The sequence below is a fragment of the Stomoxys calcitrans genome, chromosome 1 (genome assembly GCF_963082655.1).
Source record: "Stomoxys calcitrans chromosome 1, idStoCalc2.1, whole genome shotgun sequence".
NCBI lineage: Eukaryota > Metazoa > Arthropoda > Insecta > Diptera > Muscidae > Stomoxys > Stomoxys calcitrans.
Genome location: NC_081552.1, coordinates 62,495,512 through 62,520,280, shown reverse-complemented (window position 1 = coordinate 62,520,280; position 24,769 = coordinate 62,495,512). Strand labels below are relative to the sequence as shown.

The window sequence follows — 24,769 nt, the reverse complement described above, 5'->3', positions numbered from 1 at the left end:
CAGATCTGGGGATTTGACTTCTTGAGCTTCTAGAGGGCGCAATTCCTATCCGATTTGGCTGAAATTTTGCATGACGTATTTTATTTTTACTTTCAACAACTGTGTCAAATAAGGTTCAAATCGGTTCATAACCTGATATAGCTGCCATATAAATCGATCCGGGATCTTGACTTCTTGACCCCTAGAAGTCGCAATTATTACCCGATATGCCTGAAATTTTGTACGACGGATCCTCTCATGACCATCAACAAACGTGTTTATTATGGTCTGAATCGGTCTATAGCCCGATACAGATCCCATATAAATCGTTCTCTCTATTTTACTTCGTGAGCCCCAATGGGCGCAATTCTTATACGAATTGGCTGAAATTTTACACAGGTCTCCAACATATAATTTAATTGTGGTCCGAACCGGACCATATCTTGATATCGTTTTAATAGCAGAGCAACTCTTTTCTTATATCCTTTTTTGCCTAAGAAGAGATGCCGGGAAAGAACTCGACAAATGCGATCGATGGTGGAGGGTATATAAGATTCGGCCCGGCCGAACTTAGCACGCTTTTACTTGTACTTATTAGTATTTGATCCAAATCGGAACATATTGCGATATAACTGCTATGGGACATAAGGTATGGAATTTTCACTGGATTTTGAAGGAAGGTGGTTTACATATATACCCGAGGTGGTGGGTATCATAAGTTCGGCCCGGCCGAACTTAACGCCTTTTTACTTGTTGGGCGAAATATTATCATCAGATTCATCTGAAATAACATTAACAGATTCATCTGCAATATTAACGTCTGATTCATCTGAAATATCATCATCAGATTCATCTGAAACATTATCATAAGATTCATCTTGACTGTGACAATTGTCATATCTATTGTATAATTCCATAATGAGACAAAACAGCGAATTGGAAAGCATTGTTGTCACACCTGCCCCATCTTTTTATTTCCTCACTGTTAAAATCGTTCATTACATTTAAAATTTGTGTTACATTATCCGATGCATTTGTCATATCGTCGTCTAAAACAAGAGTAAATAAATATTTGAACCTATTTTTATAGCCTCCACCATAGGATGGGGGTATACTAATTTCGTCATTCTGTTTGTAACTACTCGAAATATTCGTCTCAGACCCCATAAAGTATATATATATATTCTTGATCGTTGCGACATTTTATGTCGACCTAGCCATGTCCGTCCGTCTGTCGAAAGCACGCTAAGTTCCGAAGGGGTAAACCTAGCCGCTTGAAATTTTGCACAAATACTTCTAATTAGTGTAGGTCGGTCGGTATTGTAAATGGGCCATATCGGTCCATGTTTTGATATAGCTGTCATATAAACCGATCTGGGATCTTGCCTTCTTGAGCCAATTATTATCCGATTCGCCTAAAATTTTGTGCGACGGATTCTCTCATGACCATCAACATACGTATTTATTATGATCCGAATCGGTCTATAACCCGATACAGCTCCCATATAAATCGATCTCTCTATTTTACTTCTTGAGCCCCCAAAGGGTGCAATTCTTATTCGAATTGGCTGACATATTATACAGGTCTCCAACATATAGTTTAATTGTGGTCCAAACCGGACCATATCTTGATATCGCTCTAATAGCAGAGCAAATCTATTTTTATATCCTTTTTTGCCTAAGAAGAGATGCCGGGAAAAGAACTCGACAAATGCGATCCATGGTGGAGGGTATATAAGATTCGGCCCGGTCGAACTTAGCACGTTTTTACTTGTTTAATTCTGGTTAAATTCATTTTGTGCGCAGGGCAATTTAGCCAAGACAAATTGTAAAACTGTAGAACTAATAAATTTCCTGCCATTGTTAATTGACCAAGGTTTTTTCTTTATATGACCATGACTAGTTTTTCCCCAATATTTTAACGAAATGCAATCTAAAGCTCCATATTACACCATAGTCTAAAGTATAATTTAAAGAAGTGCAATAAGGTGGAAAATTTTCCCAATAACATTTTCAGATTTAACGTTTATTAACGTTTGGTTGAGCCAGTTAGTTGTCTTTTAACGGAAGGATTTTGGTATCATCTTTTAAACCAAGAATCATCCAGTGATCTCTTGTTACAGGAACAAAATTATTATTAAACAATTCTTAAGATATTTGTTTAGTTACCAAACTTATATACTGGTTTTATAAAGAACTGTTTCATCACGGTATACCAAACTGCTTTCAGGCAAACATCCAGTTTCATTTCTCAAACGCAATCGATGAACTGGAGCCACCGCAGCTCAGAGGATAGGTTGTCTACGCATGACGATGAGCGCCATTGTTCGAATCCAGGCGAGAACATCAGCATAATTTCGGCGGTGGTTATCCTCGTCTAATGCTGACGACATTTGTGAGAGAACATGTAAAAATTTCTACCCAGAGAGGTTTCGCAGTAGGGCATGCAGTTTGAACTCGGCTATAAAAAGGCGGTCCCTTATAATTGAGCTTAATCTTGAATCGGATATCTCTCATCGAAATGTAAGAAGATTGCCCCTGATCCTTGAGGTAATGGGAAAAATTGCAAATTTGCAGTTGAAAAACGTACTTATACTCCCGGATAATAAGTTAATCACGGCTAATTGACCTAAAACAAACACCACCCACCACCTCGGGTATATATGTAAACCACCATTCGTCATAATCAAGTGAAAAATGCATAATTTATGCCCCCATAGTAACTATATCAAAATATGATCCGATTTTAACCATATTCGACATGGATGTTGAGTGGTCTAGTAAGCACGAGTAATTATTCAATTTCGTAGAAAATAATATTGGTCTTTTTGGTAGCCATATCTAAATATAGACCGATCAGAACCATATACGACACGAATGTCGAAAATCCTAATACTGTGTAAAATTTCAGCGAAACCGGACAATAAATGAGCCTTTTATGGGGACAAGACCTTAAATCGAGAAATCGGTCTATTTGGTAGCTATATCGAAATCTGAACCAAATTGCAGAAAGTTGTCGAAGAGCCTAACGCAACTCACTGTCCCAAATTTAGCCGAAATCGGAAAATAAATGCGCCTTTTATGGGCCCAAAACCTTAAATCGAGAGATCGGTCTATATATCAGCTTAATCCAAATCTGGACCGATCAGAGCCATATTGCAGAAAGACATTTAAGGGCCAAACCTAAATCACTGTCCCACATTTTAACGACATCGGACAATAAATGCGTCTTTTATGAGTCTAAAACATCAAATCGAGACATCGGTGAATATGGCAGCTATATCCAAATCTGGGCCATATTGCAGAAAGATATCTACGGGCCTAACCTAAATCACTGTCCCACATTTTAACGACATCGGACAATAAGTGAGCCTTTTATGGGTTCAAAACCTTAAATCGGAGGATCGGTCTACATGGCAGCTATATCCAAATCTGGACCGATCTGGACCAAATTGAAGAGGGATGTCTACTGGCCTAACACAACTTACTGACCCAAATTTCGGCGAAATCGGATCATAAATGTGGCTTTAATGGGCCTAAGACCCTAAATCGGCGGATCTGTCTTTATGGGGGCTATATAAAGTTATAGTTCCATGTAGCCCATCTTCGAACTTACCTGTTTATGGACAAAAAAAATCTATTCCAAACTTCACTTTAATATCTATTTTTCTTAAGAGTGTAGCGTGATTTTAACAGACAGACGGAAGGACGGACGGACATGGCTAGACCGTCTTAGATTTTTACGGTGATCAAGAATATATATACTTTATAGGGTCGGAAATGGATATTTCGATGTGTTCAAACGGAATGACAAAATGAATATACCCCCATCCAAAGGTGGTGGGTATGAAAAGACCATAATATTCTTCCTGTCCGGATGATGGGGATTGTCAAATAATCGAGGTCCGACTGTATTTGCTAGACCCACTGAATAATTTTGAACATGTATTGAACATTATAGTCTATTAAAATACGCAGACACCCCGAAACACACATAAAACATACTTATACTCCCGGATAATAGAGTTTATCACGGCTAGTTGTGTTTAACCAAATAAGTAAAAGCGTGCTATGTTCGGCCGGGCCGAATTTTGGAACCGGACACCATGAATTCTACTCAAATATGGAAGCTTAATCTGGTTATCGATCGATTTAGACCGTAGTTGTCACAGTTGATGAGTGTCATAACAGAACACTATGTGCAAAAATCGGATTAAAATTGATGCTTCCAGCAGCTCAAGAAGTCAAATTGCGAGATCGGTTTATATGGGAGCTAAATCAGGTAATAGACCGATTCGGACTGTACTTGGCACAGTTGTTGGAAGTCATAACGGAACACTATGTGCAAAATTACAGCCAAATCGGACAAAAAACCCGGCTTCCAGAGGCTCAAGAAGACATATCGGGAGATCGGTTTATATGGAAGCTATATCAGGTTATAGACCGATTTGGAACGTACTATGCGCAGTTGTTGCAAGTCATAACAGAAGACTTTTAGCAAAATTTCAGCCAAATCGGACGAAAACTGTGCCTTGTATGGGCTCAAGAGGTCAAATCGGGAGATCGGTTTATATGGGAGCTATATCCAAATCTGAACCGATATGGCTCATTTGCAATCCCCGACGACCTACATCGATATAAAATATCTGTGCAAAATTTCAAGCGGCCATCTCTATGAGTTCGACCGCTATCGTGATTTCGACAGACGGACGGACAGACATGGCTAGTTCGACTCAGAATGTCGAGACGATCAAGAATATATACACTATGGGGTCCTAGATCAATATTTCGAGGTGTTACAAACGGAATGACTAGATTAGCATCCCCCGTCCTATGGTGGTGAGTATAAAAATGCAAATATATCTTTTTCTATCCCGGATAATAGATGTTCCCAAATAATGGATTCCAGGATAATCAAGGTCCGACTGTATTTGCTAGACCCGCTGAATACGAGAATTCATTTTGAACATGTTTTCAACATTAGAGTCAATTTAAATATGCACACACACCCAAACACACAAAAATAAATTTCTAAGCAATTTCATACATCAACACATCATCATAATAAAAAGGAGAATCAGAGCTTCAGGTCTAACATTGGCATCAATATCGGCATAAGGCTCACCATCATATTCCTTGATGTGCAAAATCTAATCTAAGGCAATTTTTGGATGTTTATTTCCTACACATACACATACATTTTCAATTAATTTGCATATGAATTTTTTTGTGAATGCCATTCACTCAAACATGTTTATTCACATGTTCTCCCACGTATGTGTGTACTTAACATAGCATACTTTGTTGTCCAATTAAACAATAGACGCAATTATCTATTCAGATGTTAATGGATGTTGAACAAGCTAATTTATTTATATTTATTTCGAAAATATTTGTTAAATATTTGTCAAACATAAATAAAACACTCAATATCCTTGGAAAATTAATCAATATGAAGTGGAAAGAAGAAATCGGGACCTTATTGTTATATGACCCAAGAAAGTGAGGGGCTAACGTGGCAGGCTACAAATAGCAAAAGAAAAACAAGTAAAAAGGCGTTAAGTTCGGCCGGGCCGAACTTTGGATACCCACCACCTCGGGTATATATGTAAACTACCTTTCATCAAAATTCGGTGAAAATTTCATACCTTATGACCCATATCAGTTATATCAAAACATGCTCCGATTTGGACCAAATACTAATAAGTACAGTAGCTATATCTAAAAATTAAACGATCTGAACCATATACGACACGGATGTTGAAAAGCCTAACATAAGTTATTTTGTAAAATTTCAGTGAAATCGGATTATAAATGCGCTTTTTATGGGGCAATGACTTTAAATCGAGAGATCGGTCTACATGGCAGCTATTATCAAATCTGGATCGATCTGGGCAAAATTGAAGAAGGACGTCGAAGAGCCTAACTAAACTCACTGTCTCAAATTTCAGCGACATCGGACAATAAATGGGTCTTTATGGCCCCAAAACCTAAAACCTAGATATCGGTCTATATGGCAGCTATATCTAAATTTGGACCGATCTGTGCGATATTGCAGATGTATGTCAAGGGGCTTAACTTAACTCACTGTCCCAAATTTCGGTGACATCGGACAATAAATGAGCATTTTATGGGCCCAAAACCTTAAATCAAGAAATCGGTCTATATAGCAGCTATATCCAAATCTGAACCGATCTGGGCCAAATTGAAGAAAGATGTCGAGGGGCCTAACGCAACTCACTGTCCCAAATTTCAGCAAAATCGGGTAATAAATGTGGCTTTTATGGGCCTAACACCATAGAGTGGAAGATCGGCCTATATGACAGCTATATCCAAATCTGAACCGATCTGAGCCAAATTGACAAAGGATGTCGAAATGCCTAACACAACTCACTGTCCCAAATTTCAGCAAAATCAGGTAATAAATGTGGCTTTTATGGGCCTAACACCATAAATCGAGGATCGGTCTATATGGCAGCTATATCCAAATCTGAACCGATCTGGGCCAAATTGACAAAGGATGTCGAAGGGCCTAACACAACTCACTGTCCCGATTTTCAGCGGAATCGGCTAAAAAATGTGGCTTTTATGGCCCTTAGACCCTAAATCGGAGGGTCAGTCTATATGGCAGCTATATCCAAATCTGGACCGATCTGAGCCAAATTGACGAAGGATGTCGAAGGGCCTAACAAAACTCACTTTTCCTAATTTCAGCAAAATCGGATAATAAATGTGGCTTTTATGGGCCTAAGACCCTAAATCGGCGGATCGGTCTATATGGGGGCTATATGAAGATATAGTCCGATATAGCCCATCTTTGAACTTAACCTGTTTATGGACAAAGAAAGAATCTGTGCAAAATTTCAGCTCAATATCTCAATTTTTAAAGACTGTAGCGTGATTTCAACAGACAGACGGACATGTCTAGATCGTCTTAGATTTTTACGCTGATCAAGAATATATATACTTTATAGGGTCGGAAATGGATATTTCGATGTGTTGCAAACGGAATGACAAAATGAATATACCCCCATCCTTCGGTGGTGGGTATAAAAATTGCAAAATAGAACCAAAATGTTAAATTCTTAATTTTATATTTAAATTGCCAAAGTCGGGGAGTTTAAACCACGTGTCGTCCAACGGCCATAAGGCCCAAAATCAATTTTTGGCGCATACCGCGGTCATAAAGCCCAAAACGAAATTGGGCGTTAAGACCGCCCATATAGCGGTCATTAGGTCCATGGACTGTTATGAACATTTTCTAATAGTAACAGAATTTGGCGCTACGACATAACACCCAATTATTTAATTTCATTATTTCAAAGCGAGAATGAAAACCAGTAAGGAAAGGCTAAAGTCGGGCGGTGCCGACTACATAATACCATACACCTACCCTACAATTATAAATTCGGACGATAGATATAAGTATATGAGATCTGAACCGACTTTTTTCGAAAAGATCGGCTACAAGTATATAAAGCAGCTCCATCCAAATCTGAATAGATTTTGGAGAAATCTTGCAGATATGTTAAGATCAGTAACAAAACAATCCATGCCTAATTTTTTGCAGATAGGTTTAAAATTGTCTTTATTACAGCCTTATAAGTGTAAATTGGAAGAAATATATATAAGAGCTATATCCAAATCTGAGTCGATTATATGAAATTTTGCGTACATATTTAGATTAGTAACAAACAAGTAAAAGTTTGCTAAGTTCGGCCGGGCCAAATCTTATATATCCTCCACCATGGATAGCATTTGTCGAATTCTTTGCGCGATATCTCTTTTTAGGCAAACAAAGAATAAAGGATAAAATTTGTTATGCTATTGGAGCTATATCAAGTTATAGTTCGATTCGGACCATAAATGAATTGAAGGTTGAAGACCACAAAAGAAGTCATTGTGTAATCTTTCAGTCCAATCGGATAAGAATTGCGCCTTGTAGGGCTCAAGAAGCATAATCGGAAGATCGGTATATATGGGAGCTGTATCAGGCTATAAATCGAATCAGACTATATTGAACCTATTGTATGTTGAAGATCATAGCAAAAGCCGTTGTACAAAATTTCAGCCAAATCGGATAAGAATTGCGCCCTCTAGAGACCTAAGAAATCAAGATCCCAGACCGGTTTATATGGCAGCTATATCAGGTTATGAACCGATTTAAACTGTACTTAGCACAATTGTTGAAAGTGATACCAAAACATCACGTGCACAATTTCAGCCAAATGAGATAAGAATTGCGTCCTCCAGAGACTCAAGAAGTCAAGACCCAAAATCAGTTTATGTGGCAGCTATATGAAAACCTGGACCGATTTGGCCCATTTACAATCCCAACCGACCTACATTTATAAGATATATTTGATCAAAATTTCAAGCGCCTAGCTTTACCTCTTCGAAAGTTAGGGAGCTTTCGATGTCATGACGATCAAGAATATATATACTTTTAGGGGTCTTAGACGCATATTTCGAGGTGTTGCAAACGAAATAACGAAATTAGTTTATGCCCCATCCTATGGTAAAGGGTATAATAATGCGTGCCAAATTGTATGCAGATTGGTCGAAAATTTTTGTTACTATGGGCATATAAGTGCATATTAGGCGTATATTAATGTGCATATATAAGTATATAGGAACTATATTGAAATCTGAACCGACTTTTATGAAACTTGGAGATATGTTCAGATTTTTTATAAAACAACCCATGATAAATTTTGTGCAGATCGGTTGAAAATTTAAGTTACTACATATGGGAGGTATATCCAAATCAGAGCCGATTTTGGTGAAATTTTGCAGATATGTTCATATCAGTAACAAAACAATCTTTGCCAAATTTTGTGCAAATCGGTTGAAAATTGTAGTAACCATGGCCATTTAAGTGGAAATCGAGCGATACATATATGTGGGAGCTATATGTAAAAATGAACCTATTTTTACCAAAATCAAAAGCGTTCGTTCTTGGGACAATAAAAAGTGACACGTACAAAATTTCGCGACGGTTGGAAATTAAATACGACCTGTACCTTGATTACAAAAATGCATGGACTCCCAGACGGACATGGCTAAATGGAATCAGAAAGTGATTCTGAGTCGATTGGTAAGTGGGTCTAGCTCTTCTCCCTCTGAGCGTTGCAAACAAATGCACAAAGTTATAATACCCTGTACCACAGTGGTTGTGTTGGGCATAAACATAACAAATAGCATGCTAAGTTCGACCGTGCCGAATCTTTGGAACCCACTACCATAAAGTCTGCTAAAAATTTAAGAAAATAAATTTATTTTATTTTATTCTACATACCAAACTTCTGTCAAACCAGCAAAGATTTAGGATTCTAGGAACCAAACAAGGTTATCGAGAGACCGGTTTACATTGGAGCAAAATCAGGTAATAGACTGATTTGGACTGTATTCGGCACAGTTCTGTGCAAATTTTCAAGCGGCTAGCTTTACGCTTTCGACTGCTGTCGTGATTTCGACAGGCGGACGGATGGAATGACACGACTAGATGGCCCCAGAATATCGAGATGATCAAGAATAAATATACTTTATGGGATATAAGAGAAATATTTCGAAAGGTTGCAAACATAATAACTAGATTAGTATGCCACCATTAGGACCATACTTGGCACAGATTTTGTAAGTCTTAACTGAACACCGCGTGCTAAATTTCAGCCAAATCGGACAAATATTGCGGCTTCCAGGGGCTCAAGAAGTCAAATCGGCAGACCGGTTTATATGGAGCTATATCAGGTTACTGACCGATTTGGACCGTACTTTGCACATTTTTTGGAAGTCGTAACGGAACACCTTGTGAAAATTTCATCCAAATCGGGCAAAAATTGGGGCTTCTAGAGGCTCAAGAAGTCAAATCGGGAGATCGGTTTAAAGATCGGTTTTATATCTAAATCTTATCCGATGTGGTTCATTTGCAATTCCCAACGACCTTCATTAACATTAAGTATTGTGCAAATTTTCAAGCGGTTAGCTTTACCCTTTCGACGCTATCGTGATTTCGACAGATGGACGGACTGACATGGCAAGATGGCCTCAGAACGTCGAGACGGTCAAGAATATATATACTTTATGAGATCTAAGACGAATAGCTCGAGGTGTTACAAACGGAATGACTAGATAAGTATACCACCATCCTGTGGTGATTTCATTAAACCACGCTTCGCTGTGGTGGCGTTTTTGTACCCTCCACCATTGGATGGGTGTATACTAATTTCGTCATTCTGTTTGTAACTCCTCGAAATATTCATCTAAGAACCTATCTTCTTATATATAAAAATCAATTTGTGTTTGTTTGTAGATTTGTTTGTTTGTATGTTTGTGTGTTCCTTATAGACTCAGAAACGGCTGAACCGATTTTCTTGAAATTTTCACAGATAGTGCATAATAATCCCGTGGTGAAAATAGGGTACTACATTTTTTGATATCTGAAGGGGGGGCAGACCCCCCCTGCATAATAATCCCGTGGTGAAAATAGGGTACTACATTTTTTGATATATGCAGGGGGGGCGACCCTCCCCCTTACCATAATTTTCAGAAACGCCAGATCTCGGAGATGGGTGGTGGATTTAAGCGAAATTTTGTGTGCTCTCATATAGTACCCTAAAAATAAAAATTTGGTATCCACATTTCGGATGGGATACCTAGGGGAGCCGCCCCACCATAAAACCCACCAAACATGTATTTAGGCTAATCACGACAATATGAGACTCAAATGAAAGGTATTTAAGATAAGAAAACGTATCTGATATCCAATTGTCGGACCAAGTGCTAGGGGGACCGCCCCAAGCCCCAGAAAACCCCTAAATCGGACATATTTACCGACCATGGCAATATGGGACTCAAATGAAAGGTATTTGTGAGTAAAATACGAATCTGATATCCAAATGTGGGACCACGTCTCTGGGGGACCACGTCCCTTCCCCAAAACACCCACAAACAGGACTTATTTACTGACCATGGGAATATGGGGCTTAAATAAAAGGTATTTGAGTGTAGAATTAGAATCTGATTTCCAATTTTGGGGCCAAGAATTAGAATCTGATATCCAAATATGACTTTTGCAATAAGGAGTTTAAAAGAGATTAGAAAACGAATTTGATATCCAATTTTGAGGGCAATGGCAATATGGGGTTTAAATAAATGATACATAGATATATGAGAATAGAGCACGTTGCTGATATATTTTCCGGGATTAGTGTTTGGGCGACCACCCCAATCCCCAAAACACCCCTAAATCGGCCATATGTACCGACCATATCAATGTGGAGCTTAAATGAAAGGTATTGGGGGTAGAGCAAGAATTGATACCCACTTTCGGGACCAATTTTCTGGGGGTCTACCCCTTTCCCGAAATACCACGCAAACAGCAATTTTTTAGTGACCATCGCAAAATGGGGCTCAAATAAAGGTATTTGGGAGTAGAATACGAATTTGATATCAAAATTTAGGACCATATATTTAGGGAATCACCCCTTCCCCAAAACACCCCGCAAACGGTAAAAATTGTTCGACCATGCTAATATGTGGTATTTAAGATTAGAAAACGAATTCGATAACCTATTTTGGGCCATGTATTTGGGAGACGCCTCATTGTGTTAACTCCCCTAAACCAATGGCAATATGGGTTTTAAATAAATGGTTTTTGAAATAAGAGCACAATGTGATATTTTTTCAGGGCCAAGTGCCTGGAGGACCACCTTACCCCTGAAAACACCCCTAAATCCGATATCATGGGAGTAGGGGGCTGAAATAAAGTTCTTTAAGAATGGAGTACACCTTACATCCAAACTTAAATTCGTAAACCAATAAAGATCATATGGGATTCGGACAAAGGCACTTATATTGTTAAACAATTAGTCCGGCAATATTCTATTTTCGTAGTATGGTAATTCACTAAAAGCTCTTTAATTGTCGAAAATAAATATTCCAAGGAAACTTTTGTTACATATAAAGTAAAAACAAGTAAGAGCGTGCTAAGTTCGGCCGGGCCGAATCTTATATACCCTCCACCATTGATCGTGAAAATGTTGGGGGTTAGCTCTGGAGGAAAGTGGATGGTTTAATCACTGGAGTCGTGGAAAATATTTCTCGGAGTAGAAATATTTTCCTCGCAAGGTGAGTTTGGGGAGAATAGGAAAAAATGAAAACACAGGTGGGTTAGAAATTGGGAATTTACAATTATCTCTTTATTGGATGGAAAAGAAAGCTCTGAATTGGAGATTGAACGAAACTCTTACCAGGAAGAACAGCAGTGGTTGAAGCCCAGATAATAAGTAAGTTTGAAATAGGAAAAAGAAAAGGAAAAGGCCGACGGAGTACACAAGGCTGCTGAAAGCGAGACATCTTTAGTACAAAGAGAGACACACACACACACACATATAAAGTATGAGGTATGTGGGTGTATGCAAATGCAAATAGCTGCGAAACTTAGAAAGTAGATTAGGGGGACCAGGTAGGAACAAGGTTTGGCATTAACATTACCGGCCCCCTTGCAGTACACCTGCAATAAAAAAAAAGAAAAATGCAACTGTGTGTACTCGCACCAGCTTACAATTACTCGCACGGAATATAATTGAAAACTCTATGAAAACGGACGTTATGAATCTAATTACTCTAGTTATGAATTTAATTACTCTAGTAAGGAAAGGAAATGTTGACATAATAGTTGTATAGCTCCGTAGAATAGCCAAAGGATCACTCCATCATCAGGATCCAGCTGGTACATGGAAAAGGCAAGCTTGTCAGTAGTGGACATCCTTCTATGAATCAAACCGCTCAATGGACCTGTTTAAAAGATAGAGCTTGTGCTTCGCTAGTAAAGTAAAAATCAACAGTGCATTTCATAACTCTTTTATTCAGTTTGGATTAAATTCATTGATACCGAAGAATAATGAGAACGCTGTAGTGCGCTCAGTGCGAACAGACACCATAGATCACCCAACCAAAAATAGTACTTTGTGCCGTAGGCAAACCATTCTGGGCGTATACACCCTCTGCGATGACCCCCTTTGTGTCTCTTTGGTATACTTGGGCATGATAATCTATGGTGGCAAAACAAACAATAGGGAAGTGATGGGAAAGAATAGAAAATCTGTGTTTAATTCGGAGAGGAAATGACGACAAGCTTGGTAATGGGTCGCGTAATGGTGCCCTTCTGAGTCACCACGTCAGCAACCCGAACTCTGCGATCAGTGCCGAAATACGTCTTGCAAACTCTGCCTAGACGCCAAACATTTGGTGGAAGGTTGTCATCTTGAATAACGACTAGTGTGTTCTCTTCTATATTCTTTTCTGAACTTTGCCATTTAACTCGCTTTTGTAGTTCTCGTAAATATTCGTTCTTCCATCGAACGCAAAAACTCTGATGAATAGCCTTAAGTCTCTGCCATCGGTTCAAAATCGATACAGGACTCTCCTCAATGCGTGGATCGATCGGAGCAAGAATGGGAGTACCAATCAAGAAATGACCTGGAGTTAAGGCAGCGAAATCGTTAGGATCACTGGATATAGGAGACAACGGGCGCGAATTGAGGCATGCTTCAATTCTCGACAGGATTGTCGAGAACTCTTCAAATGTAAATTTGAAGGAACCAGCAAATTTTCGAAAATGGGACTTAAAACTCTTTACTCCCGCTTCCCAGAGTCCTCCCATATGAGGAGCTCCAGGCGGGATGAAATGCCAACTCAAAGACTGGTGCGCATAGTTCGACTCAGTTCCAGCACGAGCAGCATGAATAAATTCTCTCTCTAAGATCCTGGAAGCTCCGACGAAAGTTGTACCGTTATCGGAATATAGATGCAACGGACAACCCCGCCGAGAAACAAAACGATGGAAAGCCGCTAAGAACGTGGGAGTGGACAAATCGGACGTCGCCTCTAAGTGTATCGCCTTTGTGGAGAAGCACACGAAAACGCAGACGTAGCCTTTCGTAATACGACAGGCCCGCCCACTGTAACTCTTTATGTCGAAAGGACCCGCGAAATCCAAACCCGTTCGAGTGAATGGACGAGTGAACTCGGTGCGCTCTGGCGGCAAAGCCGCCATGAGCTGCTGCTGACAACGCCTCTTGTAGAGAATGCAAGGCTTGCACTTATTGATGGTCGTTTTGATTAAATTCTTGACCTTCGGGATCCAGTACTGTGATCTGACCATACGAAGTACAAGCTGATTCCCACCGTGGATAGTAAGTTGGTGGATGAACTTCACGAGCAGCCTGGAATATTGACAACCGTAGGGCATTATTATCGGGTGTCTCTCATTGTACGGAAGGCCGACTGACGATTCCAGCCGGCCACATGAACGAATTAGCCCCTCAGCGTCCAGGAACGGGTTTAAGTTCAGAATAGAACTTGATTTCGAAATTTGCTCTTGTGACGACAAACACTTGTACTCATTTGGAAAACACGCTTTTTGACACACTCGAATCAATCCATCTCTAACCAGTACAAGCTCAGAACTTGTGATCAAAGTGGACTGCTTTGAAAAGCTGGAACGAAATCTTGGATGAGTACGATAGAAGAATCGATACACATAAGCCAGTACACGTAGCGCTCGTGGATAGGAAGAAAAACGTTCAAGAACGTCCTGGTAGTTCTGAAAGTAAGTATGATGAACCTTTATGGCTTTACGCTCCAAATCTATCTCGGGAATAGTGGATTGAACAGAATTAGGCCAACACTCAGGGGAGTCGCGGAGCCACTCAGGTCCCGACCACCACAACTCATTTGCGACGATATCCTGAGGCAGGAGACCTCGGCTAGCGAGGTCGGCAGGATTCGTCTCTGAAGGAACATGACCGAACTTGGAGGGGTCAACCACTTGAACTATACTTGAAATTCGGTTTGCAACAAATGTTGCCCAACAACACGGAGGTTTCGAAAGCCAGGAAAGGACAATAGTGGAGTCTGTCCAACAGAAAAGAGAATACTTGGGAATGTTAAGTGTCGGAAGTAATGTATCTAACATCTCTGCCAATAGAACAGCCCCACAAAGCTCTAACCTCGGAATGGACAATGTCTTAACAGGAGCCACTCTTGTCTTTGAATAGACCAAATGTGTGGAGACCGAAGTAGTTGTAGCTATTCGCACATACAAAGCTGCTGCGTATGCCCTTTCTGAAGCATCACAGAAGCCATGGAATTGAATATCGGCGGAAGGAACATAATGAAGCCACCTCGGAATTCGAACTTCATTTATAGCCGAATAACACGTCTGAAACTCTTTCCACTTTGCAAGTGTGCCAGGGGTAACGACCTCGTCCCAGCCCGTACCCTCTGACCATATCCTCTGCATAAGAATCTTTGCTACCACAATACATGGCGATAGCCAACCAGCAGGATCGAAAAGCTTTGAAATCTGGGAAAGGAGTTCTCTTTTAGTATCTCTGGATGAATCTGGGAATGGCTTGGTAGTGAAATAGAACGAATCGGATCGAGCATTCCAACGAATTCCTAGCATTTTTGCTGTGCTACTGTCGTCGAAGTCCAAAAAATCTTCACACAGCAAATGATCGGAAGGAAGACCTGCTAGAATATCCTTTGAATTTGCTGTCCATTTTCTCAGGAGGAAGCCGGCCGAAGCCAAAGCGGATATCAACTGCTCCTTAGACTGCATTGCCTTCTGCAGCGAATGTGCACCCACTAGGGCATCATCCACGTACATAGAACTGCGAAGTATTTCACTGGCAATAGGATGACTGGATTGAACGTCATCAGCAAGTTGGAAAAGAGTGCGAATAGCTAAGTATGGAGCACAATTCACACCGAAAGTGACAGTCTTCAACTCGAAATCTTGAACGTCGTCACTTGGATCTCTTCGAAATAGAACTCTTTGGAACGGTGTGTGATTGGGATGAACTCTAATCTGCCGGTACATCTTTTGAATGTCGGCATTGAACACATACCGAAAGAATCGCCACTTGAGAATCAACACAGTCAGATCACTCTGCAACACAGGACCTGTATGCAAAGTGTCATTAAGACTCACGCCATTAGAGGAAGGTGAAGAAGCATTGAAAACCACCCGAACTTTGGTGGTAGTGCTCTCTGGTTTTATAACCGCATGGTGCGGCAGGTAGTAATGAGACGCACTTCCCATAGAACTAGAAGTCTCAACTTGACACATGTGGCTTAAATTCGCGTACTCTTGGATAACGGAATCATACTCATCCTTGAACGCAAGATTGCGAAGGAGGCGGACTTCATTTCTCAAAAATTGGGCCATAGCACTTGTCCGTGAATTACCTAGAGATATACTCTTGGGAAAATCTCTTTTGAACGGAAGATGAACAACGTACCTTCCATCTTCATCCCTCTTAGTAGTTGAAACGAACAATTCCTCACAAAATCTATCAGCTGCTGACACAAAGTTCTTCCTTGGAAGATTCTCCACCTCCCAAAATCTCGAAATCTCTTTGTCCAAAGAGATTTCACAAAAGTTGGAAATAATTCTGGAATATGGAGATGGAGATTGGATCGGAATGGGGCCAGTCAAAATCCATCCAAAGATGGTATTTTGGCCCATCAAGGAACCACAAATATCATGCTTCACGCCGGACCGCATGATGGAAGGAAGGAAGTCACCACCAATCAGAATATCAATACTGGAACTCCTGTGAAATAGTGGATCTGCCAGCTCGAATTGGGGCAGCTGAGAGAAGATGGAGGGGGGTATTGAATGAGATGGAAGGGCACCAGATAAATTAGTAATAACGAAGGCCTTAACCGAAATTTGAGCATCTGCATATCTCGAACATAGAAGCAGAGTACATTCCTTTCGAACGGAAGCAGCCATGGAATCATTCAGACCAGAAATCTGAGCATTGACTTTTCTATATGGGAGCTGCAATCTATTGAAAAGTCTCTCTGAAATGAATGTACCCTGCGACCCAGAATCCAAAAGCACTCGTGCCTGGTACGTAACACCCAAGTGCAACACATCAACCAAAGCAGTCCCCAGCAAAACGCCACGAGAACTGGAAGAGAAATAGGTTTGAACGACTCCCGTACCAGAACTAGTGGACTGTATAGGACTAGGAGCGAAAGGTGAGGAGTTTGCATTCAAACCTGAATTTGTATTTGCCGGAGTCTGCACTCTTGAGTTACTGGCCTCTGGATTAGCGGAACTCTCATGAAGCAAAGTATTATGCTTCCTCTGGCACTGGAAACAAGTGTTCTTGCTTGTACAATTTCGAACGTGATGAGTTTTAGAAAAACAGTTCAAACACAGACCTTGCTTCCTTATCTCGGACTTTCTCTGATTAATGTCCATTGCTATGAACTTAGGACACTTCCTAATCACATGGAACTCTCTTGGACATAAAGGACATTGTGGACCCGAAACTCTCACTTGGAATGAATTAATATTTCTCGAACTCTTAGTATTCGTGCTATTGGATTTTGAATCTTGATCCCTTGCATTGGGATTGGCACGCATTTCAGAAACGGACTCCAGTGTCCGGTATCTATTCGTAAGAAAGGAGTCAAGGTCAGACCACTTAGGAATTGCAGTCTTATCTGCGAGACCCTGCTCCCATAAGGTAAGTGTGGACTCTGGAAGACGATTCGAACAGAGAAATACGAATAGAGGGTCCCAACCTCTGACATCAATGTCATACAACTCTAGGGCCGAGATACAAGAAGTAAGGTCGCGCTGCAACTGTTTAAGTGCACTGGCGGACTCTTTGGAAATGGAAGGAAGATTGAACAAAACCTTTAGCTGCCCGTTAACAAGGATTCGTCTATTCTCATAACGAGCGCATAGATTTTTCCATGCCAAATGGAAACCATCATTCGTCAAAGGGCTCCTCTGAACAATGTCACGAGCCTCGCCTCGCGTTTTTTGCGTCAAGTGAAACAGACGCTCGACAAAACTAAGTCTGGAATTCTTTATGTACACTGCCGTAAACATGTCTCTGAAAGTAGGCCAGGACATGTAATCACCGTGGAAAACCTCTGTATCACATGGCGGGAGATGAAAGGAATAATCAGTCCTTCCCATAGAAGACGGAGTGTCTTGAAATTCTGGATGACCTTCGGAAACAGGTGGATTTGCGACAAGACGTTGGCTTGGAGAAATCTTAGTTGCCGGCAACTGAAACTCCTCCGCGAGCTGTGACAATGTCGCCAAGCAGTTGCAGTAAGTCACATAAGAACTCTTAAACTTGGCTCGGAAGGTCTCCAGCTCGGATGCATTTACGGAATCGTCTGCACCGCCCTCGTCTTCGTCTTGCTCACTATCACGATCAGCCATGAATGTATCGAAAGTGGACTTAATGTCGCTCCATAATGACTTCAGCTCTGTCATGTGTATATTAATTAAGTGAATCGATGAGAGCGGAAGCGTATTATCACCTATATCAGCATTGAATGCGACAAGGCGATCAGCTAAGCGAATGAACGACTCTAAAGACATATTCGAACTTGAAAGAAAAAAGTAGAATTAGCTCTGAACCAGACGCACTTAACTCTCTTAAATAGGTTAGGGAAAAACCCTATCTAAATGAACAGTAAATCCGAAAAAATGGAACTGGTATCGAAAAAAAACGTTGAAAATGACGTAGGCGTATGCGTAATATTTCCGGAGAACAGAAGAATGAACAGTTGCGCCGGTTGAAATAAGTTCGAAATGCCTCTATAGTATTGAAACTCTTAAAATCAGCAGAGGAAAAAAAAATTCTCTTGAAAATTATGAAAATTCGAACTTTTTGGATCCAAAAGTCGACCTTGGCTCACTGTAGGGTGCAAATACGGTTTTTGCTTTACACGAACACCAAACGAAAACAGTCTCGTGAAGAAAATCAGAAAAAAATTTACTTTTCGAAAAAATCAAAGTTTTGTACCAAAAGTCGACTATGACCGGCTGTAGGGTGCACTATATATATCTCTGACCGATCAGGGTATCACACAAATGCATATGTATGCCAATGGAACCAAAATATAAGGTATGTCTCAAACGCCCCGAGTCGCGACCACACAAACGGAATGACTGTAGGGTGCACGGCAAAAAAAGAGTATATAAGAGCGAATGAACAAATTCAAAGCAACACAGAAGTCTCTTATTCTCTTCGCAGTAGCAATGTCACCCGCAACGAAACTCAATAGAAGCGAATAACAAGAAATGTTTGTATGTACGTTCAGTTGTGTGTATATATGGATGTATGTATATTGGATGTTAGTTATGGAGATCAACGTTGGTTAGTTCTAAAAAAAAACAATAACAACAATCACTGTGCTTGTAGGAAAGGCTGTGGAAGTGCGAGAACTATTAACAACGACGAAATAATGCTATGGGCAGCGCGACTGCAGCATATGAAAGAGGGCAAAGATCACTTTCAATGCACCACGATTGAAAAAGAAAAGAAACCAAAGGAACACACTGCCGCGACACCGATTGAAATATAAAATCTTATGTTATTTTTTTGCAAATTAATGGCAATTCTTATAGAGGCAAAGCACACTGTTACTTAAATTTCTCTATGGAATTTAATGAAATTCACTTCCACCAAATTTTAAGAAAATTAATAACCGAATAGTTGGAAAAAAAAATTTTTTCAGTACGGTTTTTGAAAAATTTTATTTCGAAGCACTGTTTAGGAAATGTCGAAATGCCGTCGGCAAAACACAACTGAAGCACAATGAATATTTGGAAAAAAGCACTATTGTTTTCACTTTTTATGGAATAGAACAAAGCACAAACTCACCTTTTTTTCTATGATGACGATGATGATATGTATGTTGGATGAAATGGTGATGAAGGGATGATTTCCAGTAATAAATCCGGCTCGAAGGACCACAATGAAAATGTTGGGGGTTAGCTCTGGAGGAAAGTGGATGGTTTAATCACTGGAGTCGTGGAAAATATTTCTCGGAGTAGAAATATTTTCCTCGCAAGGTGAGTTTGGGGAGAATAGGAAAAAATGAAAACACAGGTGGGTTAGAAATTGGGAATTTACAATTATCTCTTTATTGGATGGAAAAGAAAGCTCTGAATTGGAGATTGAACGAAACTCTTACCAGGAAGAACAGCAGTGGTTGAAGCCCAGATAATAAGTAAGTTTGAAATAGGAAAAAGAAAAGGAAAAGGCCGACGGAGTACACAAGGCTGCTGAAAGCGAGACATCTTTAGTACAAAGAGAGACACACACACACACACATATAAAGTATGAGGTATGTGGGTGTATGCAAATGCAAATAGCTGCGAAACTTAGAAAGTAGATTAGGGGGACCAGGTAGGAACAAGGTTTGGCATTAACAGATCGCATTTGTCGAGTTCTATGTGCGGTATCTCTTTTTAGACAAACATAGAATATTGAACAAGTAAAAGCGTGCTAAGTTCGGCCGGGCCGAATCTTATATACCCTCCACCATGGATCGCTTTTGTCGAGTTCTTTTCCCGGCATCTCTTCTTAGGCAAAAAAGGATATAAGAAAAGAGTTGCTCTGCTATTAAAACGATATCAAGATATGGTCCGGTTCGGACCACAATTAAATTATATGTTGGAGACCTGTGTAAAATTTCAGCCAATTCGTATAAGAATTGCGCCCATTGGGGCTCACGAAGTAAAATAGAGAGAACGATTTATATGGGATCTGTATCGGGCTATAGACCGATTCAGACCATAATAAACACGTTTGTTGATGGTCATGAAAGGATCCGACGTACAAAATTTCAGGCATATCGTATAATAATTGCGACCTCTAGGGGTCAAGAAGTCAAGATCCCAGATCGGTTTATATGGCAGCTATATCAGGTTATGAACCGATTTGAACCTTATTTGACACAGTTGTTGAAAGTAAAAATAAAATACGTCATGCAAAATTTCAGCCAAATCGGATAGGAATTGCGCCCTCTAAAAGCTCAAGAAGTCAAATCCCCAGATCTGTTTATAAAGGGTGATTTTTTTGAGGTTAGGATTTTCATGCATTAGTATTTGACAGATCACGTGGGATTTCAGACATGGTGTCAAAGAGAAAGATGCTCAGTATGCTTTGACATTTCATCATGAATAGACTTACTAACGAGCAACGCTTGCAAATCATTGAATTTTATTACCAAAATCAGTGTTCGGTTCGAAATGTGTTCCTTCACCGTAACGTTGCGTCCAACAGCATCTTTGAAAAAATACGGTCCAATGATTCCACCAGCGTACAAACCACACCAAACAGTGCATTTTTCGGGATGCATGGGCAGTTCTTGAACGGCTTCTGGTTGCTCTTCACTCCAAATGCGGCAATTTTGCTTATTTACGTAGCCATTCAACCAGAAATGAGCCTCATCGCTGAACAAAATTTGTCAAAATTTGAACACATTTCGAACCGAACACTGATTTTGGTAATAAAATTCAATGATTTGCAAGCGTTGCTCGTTAGTAAGTCTATTCATGATGAAATGTCAAAGCATACTGAGCATCTTTCTCTTTGACACCATGTCTGAAATCCCACGTGATCTGTCAAATACTAATGCATGAAAATCCTAACCTCAAAAAAATCACCCTTTATGACAGCTATATCAGGTTATGGACCGATTTCAACCATACTTGGCACAGTTGTTGGATATCATAACGAAATACTTCGTGCCAAAATTCATTCAAATTGGATAAGAATTGTGCCCTCTAGAGGCTCAAGAAGTCAAGACCCAAGATCGGTTTATATGGCAGCTATATCAGGTTATGGGCCTATTTGAACTATACTTGGCACAATTGTTGGATATAATAACAAAACACGTCGTGCAAAATTTCATTTCAATTGGATAAGAATTGCGCACTCTAGAGGCTCAAGAAGTCAAGACCCAAGATCGGTTTATATGGCAGCTATATCAGGTTATAGACCGATTTGAACCATACTTAACACAGTTGTTGGATATCATAACAAAACACGTCGTGCAAAATTTCATTCTGATCGGATAAGAATTGCGCACGCTAGAGGCTCAAGAAGTCAAGACCCATGATCGGTTTATATGGCAGATATATCAGGTTATGGACCGATTTGAACCATACTTGGCACAGTTGTTGGATATAATAACAAAACACATCGTGCAAAATTTCATTCCAATCGGATAAGAATTGCGCACTCTAGAGGCTCAAGAAGTCAAGACCCAAGATCGGTTTATATGGCAGCTATATCAAAACATGGACCGATATGGCCCATTTACAATACCAACCGACCTACGCTAACAAGAAGTATTTGTGCAAAATTTCAAGCGGCTAGCTTTACTCCTTCGGAAGTTAGCGTGCTTTCGACAGACAGACGGACGGACATGGCTAGATCGACATAAAATTTCACGACGATCAAGAATATATATACTTTACGGGGTCTCAGACGAATATTTCGAGTAGTTACAAACAGAATGACGAAATTAGTATACCCCCCATCTTATGGTGGAGGGTATAATAAGAACTGTTATCCTATTGGAGCTATATAAAGTTATAGTCCGATTCGGACCATAATTGAATGCTGATTGACATTGTAGAAGTTATGTGTAATATTTCAGTTCATTCGGATAAGAATTGCGCCTTGTAAGGGCTCAAGAAGCAAAATCGGGAGATAGGTTTATATGGGAGCTGTATCAAGCTATTGATCGATTGAGACCATACTAGACACGTATGTTGAAGGTCATGAGAGAAGGCCCTGTACAAAATTTCAGCCAAATTGGATGAGAATTGCGCCCTCTAGAGGTTCGAGAAGTCAAGATCCCAGATCCGTTTATATGGCAGCTATATCAGGTTCTATATCGATTTACGCCATACTTACCACAGTTATTGGAAGTCATAACAAAACACCTCATGCAAAACTTCAGCCAAATCGGATGAGAATTGCGCCATCACTTGGCTCAAGAAGTCAAGATCCAAGATCGGTTTATATGGCAGCTATACCAGATTATGAACCGATTTGAATCATACTTAGCACAATTGTTGAATATCATAACAAAATACGTCGTGCAAAATTTCATTCCAATCTGATAAGATTTGCGCCTTCTAGAGGTTCAAGAAGTCAAGACCCAAGATCGGTTTATATGACAGCTATACCAGATTAAGAACCGATTTGAATCATACTGAGCACAGTTGTTGAAAGTAATACCGAAACACAACGTGCAAAATTTTAGTTAAATCGGACGATCATTGCGCCCTCTAGAGGCTCAAGAAGTCAAGACCCAAGATCGGTTTATATGGCAGCTATATCAGGTTATGGACCGATTTGAACCATACTTGGCACAATTGTTGGATATCACACCAAAACACGTCGTGCAAAATTTCATTCCAATCTGATAAGAATTGAAGTCAAGACCCAAGATCGGTTTATATGGCAGCTATATCAGGTTATGGACCGATTTGAACCATACTTGGCACAATTGTTGGATATCATAACAAAATACGTCGTGCAAAATTTCATTCCAATCGGATAAGAATTGCGCACTCTAGAGGCTCAAGAAGTCAAGACCCAAGATCGGTTTATATGGCAGCTATATCAGGTTATGGACCGATTTAAACCAAACTCGGCACAATTGTTTGATATCATAACAAAATACGTCGTGCAAAATTGCATTCCAATCGGATAAGATTGGAACCTTTTAGAGGTTCGAGAAGTCAAGACCCAAGATCGGTTTATATGGCTGCTATATCAAAACATGGACCGATATGGCCCATTTACAATACCAACCGACCTACACTAATAAAATTTGTGCAAAATTTCAAGCGGCTAGCTTTACTCCTTCGGAAGTTAGCGTGCTTTCGACAGACAGACGGACGGACGGACGGACATGGCTAGATCGACATAAAATTTCGCGACGATCAAGAATATATATACTTTATGGGGTCTCAGACGAATATTTCGAGTAGTTACAAACAGAATGACGAAATTAGTATACCCCCCATCCTATGGTGGAGGGTATAAAAAAGGCGCAGGGGAGCGGGCCCGGGTCAGCTAGTAAAGTATATATATTCTTGATCGTTATGATATTTTAAGTCGATCTACCCATGTCTGTCCGTCTGTCCATCCGTCCGTCTGTCCATCCGTCCGTCTGTCCATCCGTCCGTCTGTCCATCCGTCCATCTGTCCAACCGTCCGTCTGTTCATCCGTCCGTCTGTCTGTCGAAAGCACGCTAACTTTCGAAGGAGTAAAGCTAGCCGCTTTTGCACATATATTTCTTATTGGTGTAGGTCGGTTGGGATTTTAAATTGGCTAAATCGGTTCATGTTTGGTATAGCTGCCATATAAACCTATCTTGGATCCTGACTTCTTGAGCCACTAGAGGGGACTATTCTTCTCCGATTCGGCTGAAATTTGGTGTTTTATTATGACTTCTAACAACTGTTCTGAGTATTGGTGAAATTGATCTATAACCTGATATAGCTGCCATATAAACCAATCAAGAATCTTGATTTCTTGAGCCACTAGAGTGCGCAATTCTTATCCGATTTGGCTGAAATTTCGAATCACGTATTTTGTTATCATTTTTAATAACTGAAGCAAATGTGGTTCAAATCTATCCATAATCTCAGATAGCTGCCATAGAAACCGATCAGGGATCTCGACTTCTGGACCCTCTAAAGCGCGCAATTCTCATTTGATTTGGCTGAAATTTCGTACAACTGCTTCTTCCATGACCTTCAACATACATGTGAAATATGGTTAGGGTCGGTCCGAGTCGGTCGGACCAAAATTAAGTGTTTCACTGCCTTTAAAATTAAATAAAGTAAAAAATACTACGTTTTGTCTTAATTCAAAAAAAATAAATTATATATATATATATATATATATATATATATATATATATATA

General features: G+C 40.0%; 1 protein-coding gene across 1 annotated transcript; it reads right to left on the bottom strand.

Annotated features, from left to right (window-relative positions):
- Window positions 1-725: 725 nt before the first annotated feature.
- Window positions 726-18,406, bottom strand: LOC131995924 (uncharacterized). The gene is made up of 4 exons (XM_059365241.1): window positions 14,994-18,406; window positions 13,969-14,207; window positions 938-1,028; window positions 726-879 (listed from the first exon to the last, which is right to left on the bottom strand). The coding sequence occupies exons 1-4, from the start codon at window positions 18,404-18,406 to the stop codon at window positions 726-728; spliced, it is 3,897 nt and encodes a 1,298-aa protein (XP_059221224.1).
- Between the last annotated feature and the right edge of the window lie 6,363 nt (window positions 18,407-24,769).